This window comes from Oncorhynchus gorbuscha, linkage group LG18, assembly GCF_021184085.1.
Source record: "Oncorhynchus gorbuscha isolate QuinsamMale2020 ecotype Even-year linkage group LG18, OgorEven_v1.0, whole genome shotgun sequence".
Lineage (NCBI taxonomy): Eukaryota > Metazoa > Chordata > Actinopteri > Salmoniformes > Salmonidae > Oncorhynchus > Oncorhynchus gorbuscha.
Window position 1 is genome coordinate 13,953,951 of NC_060190.1, and position 15,194 is coordinate 13,969,144.

The 15,194-nt window shown below is 40.8% G+C and overlaps 1 protein-coding gene across 1 annotated transcript in view; it reads left to right on the forward strand.

The window, feature by feature from the left end:
• The first annotated feature begins 10,047 nt into the window (after positions 1-10,047).
• The window catches only part of LOC124003230 (keratin, type I cytoskeletal 13-like), a 10,422-nt gene continuing 5,275 nt past the window's right edge, over positions 10,048-15,194 (forward strand). Inside the window, exons 1-7 of the mRNA XM_046311320.1 lie at positions 10,048-10,573; positions 11,873-12,001; positions 13,541-13,623; positions 13,853-14,009; positions 14,354-14,515; positions 14,697-14,822; positions 15,124-15,194. Coding sequence (XP_046167276.1) covers positions 10,265-10,573; positions 11,873-12,001; positions 13,541-13,623; positions 13,853-14,009; positions 14,354-14,515; positions 14,697-14,822; positions 15,124-15,194 — 1,037 coding nt within the window. The 5' untranslated portion in view covers positions 10,048-10,264. The remainder of the gene's footprint in view (positions 10,574-11,872; positions 12,002-13,540; positions 13,624-13,852; positions 14,010-14,353; positions 14,516-14,696; positions 14,823-15,123) is intronic.

Sequence of the window (15,194 nt, forward strand, 5' to 3'; positions counted from 1 at the left end):
TGCCATGCCTGGACGCAGACTAAGAGTTTTGTTACAATGAGAAATGAGAGACAATAAAGTATATAATAAAGTATAACTCGGATATTCAATAGTGGTTGTTGTTACAGAAGTCTACAACCCTGTCATAACACCTGTATCCAAGGCCAAGGTCCCCCAACTCTAACTTCCACTTGCATTGACATGCAAGGAAAACCATGAATTGGTCATTAAATATGCCATGAAAAAAAGGGCAAGTTGTCCATCACTTAGAAACACATTTGAAACACAAAAGCACCATATCATTACTGTTGTTCTTTATATAGACCTAGTTATAAAACTATTATGACAGCGATATCGTTATGGCGTAACCTAAACGACGGATGAGGAAGGGTTTTAAGTGGACAGTGTGTGATGACGTCCATCCAACACTCTTATCTGGACTAAAGAGGGCATCATTGACTGGAACCAACATTAGAGTTGTTTACCTATAGATTTTCTAAATAGTGAAGGAAATATATTCTGTGTATATTATATTCTTTAAAAGATTAAAGAAAATGTAATTCAAGTCATACAGATATGATATCCGTTTAGAATGTTGTCAATGAAGCTTGTCAATATTATCATTTTTTTAAACACTGGAATTGTTGTCAGGATACCACAGCCAAATTGATATGCTGTTATGGAAATAGGAAACAAGTGATAATGATTTAACATGGACCTGATGTCTCTTTACATTGTGCACTTCACAAGAATGAAAAGTATCAACTAATGTACATAGAAAAACTGGAAGCCAGTCTGTCAGTTTCTGGCACTCCAAGGATGATAAGAATGTATAGGAGGCTCATTCTTATGAAGACTGGAGGTGTGTGTGTGGTAACTGGGGTAATTAAGGTATGTTTGAGATGTTGTTCATTTAGTTTTGAGATGTGGGTGTGGAAGAGAGTGTTATGGAGAAACTGATCATTAAAGGGAAATGAAAAGGATAATTATGTTTTTTAAAAGCACAAAGATTGTTGATGTCCTAGATTAGAAATAAACCGATTTTGTTAGTGTCCTCCCACCTCCAGCCCTCTAAATTGTGCTGTGTCCCTCTTTTTTACTGCTGTAACTTTCAGTAAAGGAGGTATACCACTCCCCTCCAAACTTCCTTTATCATAATATCACAGACACACAGGCTTTCCAGCTTACATTTGGAAGGAATTGAACGTAGGCCAAAGACAGAGGACTCACCCTTTCGCTTTTGTTACCATCTTACGCTAATCAAGGCAGAACATAAATAGCTCTACCTGTGATAATAGAACCAAAGAAAACATTAGAAATAGCAGAAGGCCTGCCAAGTGATTAGGCACGCGATGGTGTCTTGGTTTCCCAGACATTACTTGAATATATCTTCTGACACACGGTGCCAAAGAATAATCAAGTCAAACACTCCCTTTTAACCTTTAGGGTCACCAGAGAATACATAGAGGCCATTAAATTAAGTGTTTGTTTAATATACAGTCTATTGGCTGAATGAGGGGGCTTTGGGGTTTCAATAGGTGGTGGTTTGAGGATAGTGACAGTGAAGTCTTGATGGGGATGAGCTTACCTAGCGAGGCATGAGGATCATTCAACACGTCGTCTTGTGGGTTCACCGTGTATGAACGATTTGACCTTTTGAGAGGTAAAAAATGTCAAATGTCAGTATTCACACCCCTTGACTTTTTACACATTTTGCATCACATCCTGGATTTAAAATTGCTACAATTAAAATGTTGTGTCACTGGCCTACACAAAGTACCCCATAATGTGAAAGTGGAATTATGTTTTTATGATTTCATTAAAAGTGAAAAGCTGAAAGGTCTTGAGTCAATAGGTATTCAGGTCCTTTGTTAAGGCAAGCCTAAATAAATCCAGGAGTAAATAATTGCTTAACAAGTCACATAATAAGTTGCATGGACTCACCCTGTGTACAATAATAGGGTTCAATATAATTTTTGAATGACTACCTCATCTCTGTACCAGACACATACAATTATCTGTAAGGTCCCTCTGTCAAGCAGTGAATTTCAAACACAGATTCAGCCACGGAGACCAGGGAATTTTCCAATACCTCACATAGAGGGGCACCTATTGGTAGATGGGTACATTTAAAAAAAAGCAGACATTGAGTGTCCCTTTGAGCACGGTGAAGCTATTAATTATACTTTGGATGGTGTATCAATACACCCAGACACTACAAAGATACAGACATCCTTTCTAACTCAGTTGCCAGGAGAGGAAGGAATCTATGCAGGGATTTAACCATGAGGCCAGTGGTGACTTAAAAACAGTTACAGAGTTTAATTGTAGCAATAGCAGAAAAGTGAGGATGGATCAACAACATTGTAGTTACTCCACAACATTATCCTAAATGACAGAGTGAAAAGAAGGAACCCTGTACATAATAAAAGTATTCCAAAACATGCATCCTGTTTGCAATAAGGCACTAACATAAAACTGCAAAAAACGTGTCAAAGAAATTGTCCTAAAAACAAAGCATTATGTTTGGGGCAAATACAACCCATCACTGATTACCACTCTTCATATTTTAAAACATGGTGGTGGCTGCATCATGTTATGGGTATACATGTCACCGGCAAGGACTCTGGTTAAAAAGAAACTGAATAGAGCTAAGCACAGGCAAAATCCTAGAGTAAAAGCTTGTTCAGTCTGCTTTCCAACAGACACTGCGAGACAAATTCACCTTTCAGCAGGACAATAACCTAACACGGAACCAAACCGGCTGGCTGCGCGCGCACGCTATAGTGCGCCATCGTGCCCCATCGTGTGCCATCGTGCATAAATGTATTTTGTCCCCCTACACCAAATGCGATCATGACACGCATGTTAAAATATCAAAACAAACTCTGAACCAATTATATTCATTTGGGGACAGGTCGAAAAACATTAAACATTTATGGCAATTTAGCTAGCTAGCTTGCACTTGCTAGCTAATTTGTCCTATTTAGCTAGCTTGCTGTTGCTAGCTAATTTGTCCTGGGATATAAACATTGAGTTGTTATTTTACCTGAAATGCACCAGATCCTCTACTCTGCCAATTAATCCACACATAAAACGGACAACCGAATAATTTCTAGTCATCTCTTCTCCTTCCAGGCCTTTTCTTCTCTTGACTTTATATTGCGATTGGCAACTTTCATAAATTAGGTGTATTACTGCCACTGACCTTGTTCGTCTTACAGTCACCCAAGTGGGTATAACCAATGAGGAGATGGCATGTGGGTACTTGCTTCTATAAACCAAGGAGGAGATGGGAGAGGCAGGACTTGCAATGCGATCTGCGTCACAAATAGAACTGACTTCTATTTTAGCCCTTGGCAACACAAATGCTTTTGACGCGCGCAAGCAGTGTGGGTGCAATAATTGAATAATATATATTTCTAAATGTATTTTTGCAATGCTCATGCACGCGATGCGAGAGGTGTAGTCAGCCTGTAAAACACAAAGCCAAATATATACTGGAGTTGCTTTCCAAGACGACATTGAATGTTCCTGAGTGGCCTAGTTACAGTTTTAAAAAAACTTAAATCGGCTTGAAATTCTATGGCAAGACTTGCAAATGGCTGACTAGCACTGATCAGCAACCAACTTGACAGAGCTTGAAGAATTTAAAAAATAATAATGTGCAAATATTTTACAGCTCTTTAAGACTCTTAGACCCAGAAAGACTCACAGCTGTAATCGCTGCCAAAGGTGATTCTAACATGTACTGACCCAGTGGTGTGAATACGTATGTAAATGAGATATTTCCGTATTTAATTTTCAATAAATGTGCAAATATTTCTAAAAACAAGTTTTCACTTTGTCATTATGGGGTATTGTGGATTTTTGAAATTCAATTTTGAATTCAGTCTGTGACACAAACACATGTGGAATAAGTGAAGGGGTGTGAATACTTTCTGAAGGCATATCTGTGTGTTATTTATCACTGATGATATTTGTTCAGGTGAAAAGGCCTTTGGGATATGTCTGTTCATGCTCTGACAAGGTAGAACTCATTCATCATCATTACATGGAAGAGGCAGGGCTCAATTCAGTCTAACCTGCCTTGCAGTGCTTACACAGCAGCTCATTTTCCTCCGAATTCAAATAAAATCAGAATGGTTTTCACAACTGTAACAATCCAACTACAGACTCCTCTAACAGGTTGATGCTTGATGGTTTTCAGAATTAGTGTGTGAGCTTGGACACATTTGATTAAACTAAGACAGTGTGTAAACATACTGTACAGGTTTGACTGAAAACCAGCCTCAGTATGTAGGAAAGTAAAGATCCAGCTGGCCATCAGTAGACATAATTTGATTTGATCATGGAGATGTATTTGAAAAGTTTATTTCCAAAACGCTATATCCACAAGTTTTTCAGTGTTTAAAAAAATCAGAAATGATTGCTTATGGTACCTTCGTGTGCTTTTAAAATATGAATGTTCTCAGATTGTTCATTCCAAGATTTGAGATTATAAAAATGTTTTTTTTGTTGAGAAATGTTTAAAAAAACATTGTTTAGCTTGAATGGAATGTTTGTATCCTGTATATTTGACAGTGATATCCCAGCTAGCAAATGTGTTTCCTTGGAAGTTGTGGGAATGTATGTTTTTGGTTCTGGGAACAAAGCCATACATTTCCTGACCATTAAAACGGACCGTTTTTTAAACGAAAGGGAACTATTCTCCTATTTTGGGAACATACATGTTTAAGTTGCAGGGAGGTTCTGAGAACGTTTTACTATGGTTCCCTGAATGTTTTTCTGAGAGGTTTTATTAATGTTCTGAGAACGGAAACTATTGGTTATTTGAAGGTAATGAAATAACGTTCTGAGAACATGTATGTTTCAATAAGACATTATCTGAGGACAGCGCCCCGCTTACAAAAGCATGAAAAACATATTTCAACCAGGCAGGCGCTCCACGAAAGTCAGAAATAGCATATAATAAATGCCTTACCTTTGATGATCTTATTCTGTTGGCACTCCAAAAGGTCCCAGATACATCACAAATGGTCCTTTTGTTAGATAATGTTCTTCTTTATATCCATAAAAACTCAGTTTAGCTGGTGCGCTTCTGTCAATAATCCACCCAGTTTCCCTCCATCAAAATGCATACAAAATGAATCCCAAACGTTACTAATAAACTTTTCCAAACAAGTCAAACAACGTTTGTAATCAAACCTTAGGTACCCTAATACGGAAATAAATGATACAATTTAAGACAGAATCGTTTCTGTCTTTACTGGAGAAAAATACCAAAGAACGCGCTCTCTTCCATGCGCTTGGAAACACTACAGCCAAAATTTGAGCTAACTAGATAAACAACCATTTCTGGCGAATTTTTCCAGAAACCAGCCTGAAACTCTTTCTAAAGACTGTTGACATCTAGTGGAAGCCCTAGGAACTGCAATCTGGGAGGATTTAGCCTTATAATAAAAGTGATGGCCATTGAAAACAGTGGTAGGCTGACATTTATTTATTTGTGGATGGTTTGTCCTCGGGGTTTCGCCTGCCATGTTATACTCACAGACATAATTCTAACAATTTTAGAAACTTTAGAGTGTTTTCTATCCAAATCTACCAATTATAGGCATATCCTAGCTTCTGGGCCTGAGTAACAGGCAGTTTACTTTGGGCACGCTTCTCATCTGGATGTGAAAATACTGCCCCTACCCAAGAGAGGTTAAATTACAGTGCTAGTTCAGTTGTTTCCAACTCCAAGCAAAGATAGACATTTATTTACTTAGGCATTAATCATGCAAACTGTCACACTGATCTGTTTCACCTGTCTTGTGCTTGTCTCCAAGCCCCTCCCATTTTCCCCATTAGCCCCCGTACATTTATACCTGTGTTTTCTGTTTGTCTGTTGCCATATTGTCTTGTCTCGTCAAACCTACCAGCGTGTTTTTCCCGTACACCTGTTCTCTCTAGTCCCTGTTTTCTAGTTCTTCCGGTTTTGACCATTTTGCCTGCCATGACCCTGCCTGTACCTTTGTGACACTGCCCTGGATTGCTGACCTCTGCCTGCCCCGAGCCCGCCCTTCTGTACCTTACTGACTCTGCCCTGGATTGCCGACTTCTGCTTGCCCTTGACCTGTAATTTGCCTGCCCCCTGTTTTGTAAATAAACATCTGTGATTTGAACTGTCTGCATCTGGGTCTGACCCAGCAGACTCAGACCAGCTCTGCAACGCAGTCTCCTTCAAAGGAGCCACCATTGGGAGAAACGAGGATATACTTCCAGGTCTTATGGAAGGATTCCAGAACTTGGCGGAACGCCATGACCATGCCTTGAATGTTCTCTGCTGAGAGTGCCTGGATCCCGGAATCCCTGTTTGACAAGTTCCTTCACGGATTATACAAGCTCACAGCCTGGGAGCTGCCTACAGATCTCGATTTGCTCATCGCCTTGACCATCAGGACCGATGGCCGTCTATGGGAATGTACAAATCAAATCAAATCAAATTTGATTTGTCACATACACATGGTTAGCAGATGTTAATGCAAGTGTAGCGAAATGCTTGTGCTTCTAGTTCCGACAATGCAGTAATAACCAACAAGTAATCTAGCTAACAATTCCAAAACTACTACCTTATAGACACAAGTGTAAGGGGATAAAGAATATGTACATAAAGATATATGAATGAGTAATGGTACAGAACGGCATAGGCAAGATACAGTAGATGGTATTGAGTACAGTATATACATATGAGATGAGTATGTAAACAAAGTGGCATAGTTAAAGTGGCTAGTGATACATGTATTACATAAAGATGCAGTAGATGATATAGAGTAGGAGGTCTGCTTCCGGTCCCACTTGCTCACCCAAGGATCCCAATCCCAATCCCGGAAGTCCCTGGGGCCTAAATTCCAGAAAGAATCCGAGGTTACCCGAGTTCCCCGGAGAGTCTCCTAAGTCTGCCATCCTCCGGGTTTCACCCCCAGTCTAACGGCCAGTTGGAGTGAGCCAATCAGGACCTGGAGACGACTCTTCGTTTCCTCGTCCCCGCCAACCCCACCAACTTGAGCCAGCAACCATGTGGGTGGAATACACCCGCAACACCCTCTCCTGCTCAGCCACTAGTCTTTCACATTTCGAGTGTTAATTGGGTTATCAGCCCCCCTGCTCTTCCCTGAGCAAGAGGGAAGAGGTCAGCATACCCTCGGCCCAGATGTTTGTCCGCCTCTGACACCATACCTGGAAGAGAGCCCGGTCTTCTCAAGACCACCTCCAGGTATTGATGACAGGCGGACCACCACCGGACCCCCCGACTCCCCATTATTGTCTCGGGCAGAGGATATGGTTGTCCACTCGGGATCTGCCACTCCGGGTGGAGTCCTGCAAACGTTCACCCCATTTTATAGGCCCTTGCCCCATCTCTAAGATTCTTAGCCCCTCTGCTGTTCTACTGTTGTCTCGTCAAGACTACCAGCGTGTTTTCCCTGTACTCCTGTTCTCTCTAGTCCCTGTTTTGACCATTCTGCCTGCCTTTACCCTGAGTCTGCCTGTTGGTCTGTACCTTACTGACTCTGCCCTGGATTACTGACCTCTGCCTGCCCTTGACCTGTCATTTGCCTACCCCTGCTTTGTAAATAAACATTTGTGATTCAAACTGACTGCATCTGGGTCTTATCCTGAGTCCTGATACAAACATGTATTTGTTATTGTGGTATGGCATCTGTGAGATTCAAACCTATGATCTTCTGATGTATCCATGGAATTAGTCCACTGCGCCACCAGGATGGAGCAAGCATGCCATGTTTTTTTACTCATACATAGCTGTTCATTTTAGTTTATTCAAACAGATCCTATTTCAAAGGAAACAAGCACTCATTAAGATCAGGTGTGGCCAATTAGTGGGCAGGCCAACACACCTTAACACACTTAACAGGATAGAGGATGAGAAAGTTTTGTTGATGCTAAGAACGGAATATATGTTTTTAAATAACATTCTTAGAACGTTCTTAGAGCGTTACTCATGTTTTCTTGTAGATTTTATGGAAAGTTTTCTTAATGTTCTGAGAACATGACTTTAAATAGAACCACAAGGAAACCTGCAGAAAACGTTATGCCTAAGAATTGAAGTTGTTTCCTAACGTTCTCTGAACAGTTTGCAAACATGACTTTAAATAGAACCACGAGGAAACCTTCAGAAAACGTTACGCTGAAGTACTGAAAGTCCAACAGAAGAACGTTGTTTCTTAACGTTCTCTGAACAATCTGAGAACATAACTTTAAATAGAACCACGAGGAAACCTGTAGGAAATGTTATGGCAGCGTTCCCAAACTACGGGTTGCCTGATAAAAAAAATGGAGTGAGAAACTCTAAAATAAATCAAAAAGATTGCGCTTGGTTCATAGAACTGGGGTTACGTCAATAAACTATTGTACAGTAGCCGCAAGTGTGAAATGTGACTATCTTTTGAACGGTTATAACCTCCAAAATATTATGACCCCATCACTGAAAGACAAGACTCTCAGGAACACATACATGGTTTTATGTTTCCTTCTGTCGTGTTTTTGGCTAAGAACATCACCCCCCCCCTCTATCCTCATCAATGATGATGTTCTTTTCTACACAGATGATCATGAAAAATGATTGACTAATGATCTTCTAAACTTTCCAATACCTTTCTGATGTGTTCAGTCACTTCAAACCATACTTCCTTCAGATTGAAATACTGTCAAAAGTATTGTCAGACTTATTTGTAATAGACTGTCATAGCCTCAATTAAAAAAGTAAACATTGACCACTGATTACATCACTTTTTCTTTTACATGGTGGGGTCGTAAACATTTTTTTTGATATCAAAATGTGGTCATGGGCCAAAACAAGTTTGGGAAGCCCTGCTTTATGAGAAGGCTGTATGCAACATAGCCACAGGACAACCACACTCTCACCAAGCTCTAAGAAACGTGGTTCTCAGAACGCTATGTGCTAGATGAGATGTGGTTGTCTCACCTAGCTAGTTTGAAATTAATGCACTTTCTGTAAATCACTCTGGATTAGACCATCTGTCATGACTAAAATGTCAAATGTAAACATCTTACATACAGATACTGACTATAGTGAATATTAATTGTGTAAAACATTTTTTAATATTGATGTCACAAATGTATAATTTGTACATTTATTTCTATTTGAAAAAAATTGGTTACATTTGACTGTGAAAACTAACAGTAGTAACAAACACATGTCTGTCATTGAACAACCTCAATAGATAGTGAAAAAACACACCAATCTCTTTCATAATGTCTTTAAACAATAAAAGCTCATTGACCAACATTTCTGAAAATGGTTATAGAGCGTTTTGGAATGAAACTTACTCAGGCTGTTATGTGGCTGTTTTGCATTTGTCCCTTGAACAAAACACACTATCCAAACCAACATCTGAGAGCAAGTACTGAGTAGGCAAAATGGAATGTGAGGAATTATGAGGTTTATTCATATTTCAAACAAGGGTATAGTTACTGAACAGGACATCTTTGAAGTCAGAAAGAAAGAATGAGAAAATCCTCAAAGTGACGTATACTCAAAATAGTAAGAATACCTGATACACATCTTTGACAATGATTGAACACACTATTCAAACCAACTAATCTGAGAGCAAGTATACTCAGTAGACAAAGTAACACAATTGAATTTGTTGAATTTATAAACAGTTCATAATGGTTATCTACATTTCAAAAATATGACTGTTACTGACCATCTTTTCGAATGGATAGAATGACAGAAAACCATCAAATGTAAGTGAAGGAGTGACTTGGTGCAACATTTTAGTTTGGTAAAATAATAACATAACAAATACAATATTTAGCCTACAAAGATATATTAAAATATTGCCAATTTCAGTAAACAAACCAAAACGTAATTGAAAATGGATATCTGAAACCATGTCAGCTTTACAAAACACATCCAGTAACGTTCCTCAAGCTGTCTGTCTTGCCAGTCGATACCTGTCAAACCCACTGTCCTTCATAAACCACAACCTTTACTGAACCATTCATTTCCCGAGAAGTACTTAGTGACTTTAGTGATGTATCTTGTTACATAGTTGTTGCAAGCCCTGTACCCACCCACGGAACAAAACAATTAAACATACCTTCATTCCAAGGAATAAAGGTGACGCAGTCAATCATTCTTAATCCAACTGTATAAAAAGATCGAGGACACGAAGGGGGTTATTTTACCTGACGCCTCCAACTCGGAAGAACGCACTTTAACCTCCCAGGACGCATCGCCAAACCATCTCTCGCCATGTCCATTGTAGCCAGTCGCAGTAGTAGCCGTAGATACAGCTCACGTAGCGGTGTCGGTTCGAGTGGCCTCAGTTTGTCCGGTGGGATGCAGTTTTCCAGCGGTTTGGGAGGCGGTAGGTCCCGTATGAGCGTGTCCTCTGTTGGGAGCAGTCGCGCGCCGAGTGTATATGGAGGTGCCGGGGGATACGGCACCCGTATCTCTCAATCCACTTTCCCTATGGACGGGCCAGGCCAGATCACTATCGGTGCCAACGAGAAGCATACCATGCAAAATCTGAACGATCGTTTGGCCACCTACCTGGAAAAGGTAAGGCAGAGTGATGGAGATGTGGTGGGCTCCGCGATATAACGCACAACCCAGATTATGTGGGTGGAGATCGAAAATCAAAGCACGAACGACAAGGCAGGGTGATCAATCTTTTCAGAACAAAACATATTCGATGATATAGAAAACTGCTATGAGAAAGTGATCTTTAATCTTTGATATAAAGCTTTTTTTAACCCCTTTCACCAATACTCTCCACAATGTTCAATTAAATGTGATAATACAGTAGGCGACAGTAAATTGACTCCATTAAAAAAATGTATTTAAAACAACTTTTACTTAACTTGAAACTATTTATTCCATCATTAATATTTCTAATCGTAAAATTGCTATTGAGAAGAAGCAGTTACCCATCGTTAGCCTGCAAAGCTCCAAGGAAAGTCTCATTATTAAAAAGACACACCTGTATTACTATTATAAACGCACGTTCCTAAATACATAATGAGGACCAGTGGTGGAACAAATACCACATTGTCATAAGGATTCATTAATGGAACATGACTCAAGTATAAGTGAAAGTCATGCAGTGAAATACTACTTCAGTAAAACTCCAAAAGTCTTTGGTTTTAGTATCAACACATGTAATTTCTAAAATATACTTCAGTATCAAAAGTAAAAGTGTAAATCATTTCACATTCCTTATATTAAACAACCCAGAAGGCACAATTAGTTATTTACATTTTTTTGTACAGAATGCCAGGGGCATTCATACATCATTTACAAACAAAGCATGTTGGTTTAGTGAGTTCACCAGATCATAGGTACTTGGGATGACCAGGGATGTTCTCTTGATAAGAGAACTTCCTTTCCTGCTAAGCATTCAACGTGTAATGAGTGCGTTTGGGTGTCAGGGAAAATCTATGGAGTAAAAAGTACACTATTTCCTTTAGGAATGTAGTGGAGTAAAAGTAACAGTTGACTAGCAAAAACATGACTAGTAAAGTAAAGTAAAGATACCCCCAAAAACTATATCCAGTAGTCCAGTAGTTATCCAGTAGGCATCTAATACTTTAAAGTATTTTTACACCACTGATGAGGACAATAACATAGCAGGATTTGAATATTTATTTTAAATTCCATTATGTTGGGGATTATCTAATGGGAGTGCGCATATTCACATAATGTGATGGCATGCGCCCCAAATGGCACCCTATTTCCTATGTAGTGCACAACAGGGCCCATAGGGCTCTGGTCAAATGTAGTGTTCTATATAGGGAATAGGGTGCCATTTCGGATAGACACATGAACTGAACTGATTCCCTCCACTCCCTGTTTACACAGGTGCACTCTCTAGAGGCAGCCAATAGCAAGTTGGAGTTGCAGATCAAAGAGTTCTACGAGATGAGATCACCGACTCACAAGAAGGACGTCAGTGGGTTCTATGGCATCATCACAGACATCCGCAACAAGGTACTTCTGGGTAATGTAGTCTAATGTAGCAACCCACTGGGCTCACACTGGTTGAATCAACATTTCAATGTAATTATATTGAATCAACATCGAATAGACGTTGAATTGACGTCTGTGCCCAGTGGGAAGGGAGGTGGGGATAGGATTGAGAGGATGCCAACAGGTTTGTGAAAGAGTCACTAGAATGAATTACAGTGCATTTGGAAAGTATTCCGACCCCTTGACTATTTCCACATTTTGTTAAGTTACAGCCTTGTCCCCCTCATCAATATACACACAATACCCCATAACAAAGCAAAAACAGGTTTTTAGAAACTTTAGCAAATGTATTAAAAATAATATGGAAATTTCACATTCACATAAGTATTCAGACCCTTTACTAAGTACTTTGTTGAAGCACCTTTGGCATCGATTACAGCCAAGAGTCTTCTTGGGTATGACGCTACAAGCTTGGCATACCTGTATTTGGGGAGTTTCTCACATTCTTTGCTGCAGATCCTCTCAAGCTCTATCAGATTTGATGGGGAGCGTTTCTGCACAGCTATTTTCAGGTCTCTCCAGAGATGTTCCATCGGGTTCAAGTCTAGGACCTGGCTGTGTCACTCAAGGACATTCAGAGACTTGTCCCAAAGCCACTCCTACATTGTCTTTGCTGTGTGCTTAGGGTTGTTGTCCAGTTGGAAGGTAAACCTTTGCCCAGTCTGAGGTCCTGAGTGCTCTGGAGAGAGTTTTCGTCAAGGATCTCTCTGTACTTTGCTCCGTTCATCTTTGCCTCAGTCCTGGCTAGTCTCCCAGTCCCTGCCGTTGAAAAACATACCACAGCATGATGCTGCCACCACCATGCTTTACCGTAGGGACAGTGCCAGGTTTTCTCCAGACGTGACGCTTGGCATTCAGGCCAAAAGGTTCAATCTTGGTTTCATCAGACCAGAGAATCTTGTTTCTCATGGTATGAGAGTCTTTACGTGCCTTTTGTTAAACTCCAAGCTGGCTGTCATGTTGCTTTTACTAAGCAGTGGCTTCCGTCTGGCCACTCTTCCATAAAGGCCTGATTGGTGGAGTGCTGCAGAGATGGCTGTCCTTCTGGAAGGTTCTCCCATCTCCACAGAGAAACTCTGAAGTTCTGTCAGAGTGACCATCACCTCCCTGACCAAGGCCCTTCTCCCCAGATTGCTCAGTTCGGCCGGGCGGCCAGTTCTAGGAAGAATCTTGGTGGTTTCAAACTTCTTCCATTTAGGAATGATGGAAGCAACTGTGTTCTTGAGGACATCGACACAATCCGGTCTCAGCACTCTACGAACAATTCCTTCAACCTCATGGCTTGGTTTTTGCTTTGACATGCACTTAAGTCCCACATTAGGGGTATAATTCCCATTGCCTCTTAATGTTTATCTTGTTAATTGTCGAAAAACTGTGCTCTGTTGTAAATTAATGAACAGTAGACATGAACCAGATCTGTTGATCTAAACACATGATATCCTATACATAGTTGACTCTGTTATTACATCCCATTGACTGTGGCTGTCCTCCTGTTCCTAGATCCAAGCCAGGTCTGTGGAGAACTCTCAGATGATCCTGCGGGTGGATAATGCCAGACTTGCAGCTGATGACTTCAAGATGAAGTAGGCACACTTCCTGTTTGTACTGTACACAGCCTCTGTGAGTGTACTGATTCTGTTTCTAACTCTTGGCCTATAGGTTTGAGATTGAGTAGATTGAATCCTCCCAGATCTACAGAAATCCTCATGGGGGTAGGCAGGGCTATGGATGAGTTTATGGTTGGGCAAGTTGTATCTTGGTTTGTTGTGAGACGGAACTAATCAAACCTTCATCTTTCCTCAACCCCTGTAGGTTAGAGACGGAGGCAAACATGCGTATGAAGATAGAAGGGGACGTGGCTCGTCTGAGAGGAATCCTAGACAGCTTTACACTCACCAGAGCAGAACTGGAGATACAGATTGAGGGGCTGAAGGAGGAACTGGTCTACCTCAGGAAGAACCACGAGGAGGTCATTTCTCCTCACACACTCAAATCTTAACGCTTGTGCTGTTGGCTGAAGTGCCAATGTGCCAGGACAGCCACATGTGGTTTTTCAATTGGACACAATGGCTTCCCCTGTAGTTTTTGCACAATCAATTTATTTATCAATTCTCAGTGAGTTTGAAACCTTTCCATGTTTGGCCACAAGGGGGCAAAACCCACACACAACAAACCTAGAGCAACTTCACTGTTATTAGTACCCAAATATAGAGTAACTGGTTGTTTTAAGGTGCTTTTGCCCTTCCATCTGTATAAGGAATCTACAAATCCCAGGTATTATAGCACAATTTGTCCCCCTTTTCCTGTTGTTAGGAGATGCATTTGATGCGGACGCAGCATTGTGGTGCTGTGAATGTGGAGATGGACTGTGCCTCCTCAGTGGACATGAGCAAGGTGCTGGAGGAGATGAGGACCCAGTATGAGGGCATGATAACGAAGAACCAGAGAGATGCTGCCAAGTGGTTTGAGAGCAAGGTGAGACAACTTCTGAAAATAGGACAGGGGGACTCGAAAGATGTGGGCATGGGTCCCTAAATGTGTTTTGTGAGAGGCACAATTGACATGTATTTTGTGAGATGAACAATTAACATGTATTTTGTGAAGTGGTACTACACTTTTGACTAATACGATGTGTGTGTGTGTGTGTGTGTGTCAGGTGGAGGTGCTTCAGAACCAGATCACCACCAGCACCACAGAGGTGAATACCTCTCAATCTCAGGTGACCGACCTGAAGAGGACCTTCCAGAGCCTGGAGATTGAACTACATGGCCTGCTCACTCAGGTATGATGTCAAACCATCTTAGTGAATCAGCATCCCTAAACATATAGCATTTCTCTTTACCCTACCTCTGTTCCTAAAATATGGAATTCCTTTAGGTCTTAAAAGAACAGTACACTCCAAAATCAAAGTTTGTTAGATGTTTTCAGACCTCCACAGTGGTCTAATGTCAAGGTGTTCTAACACCTTTATGCACACCAATCTAACTATCTCTACCATTCTTCATCTCCCTCTTTATGCATTTATACTACCCTCTCCTTCTTTCCTTCATCTTCATCCCTTACAAACATAAACACATTCCTAGAAGGGGTACCTGGAGCAGAGCGTCGTTGATATAAACGGCCGCCACGGCTCCCAGCTGAGCCAGCTGCAGGT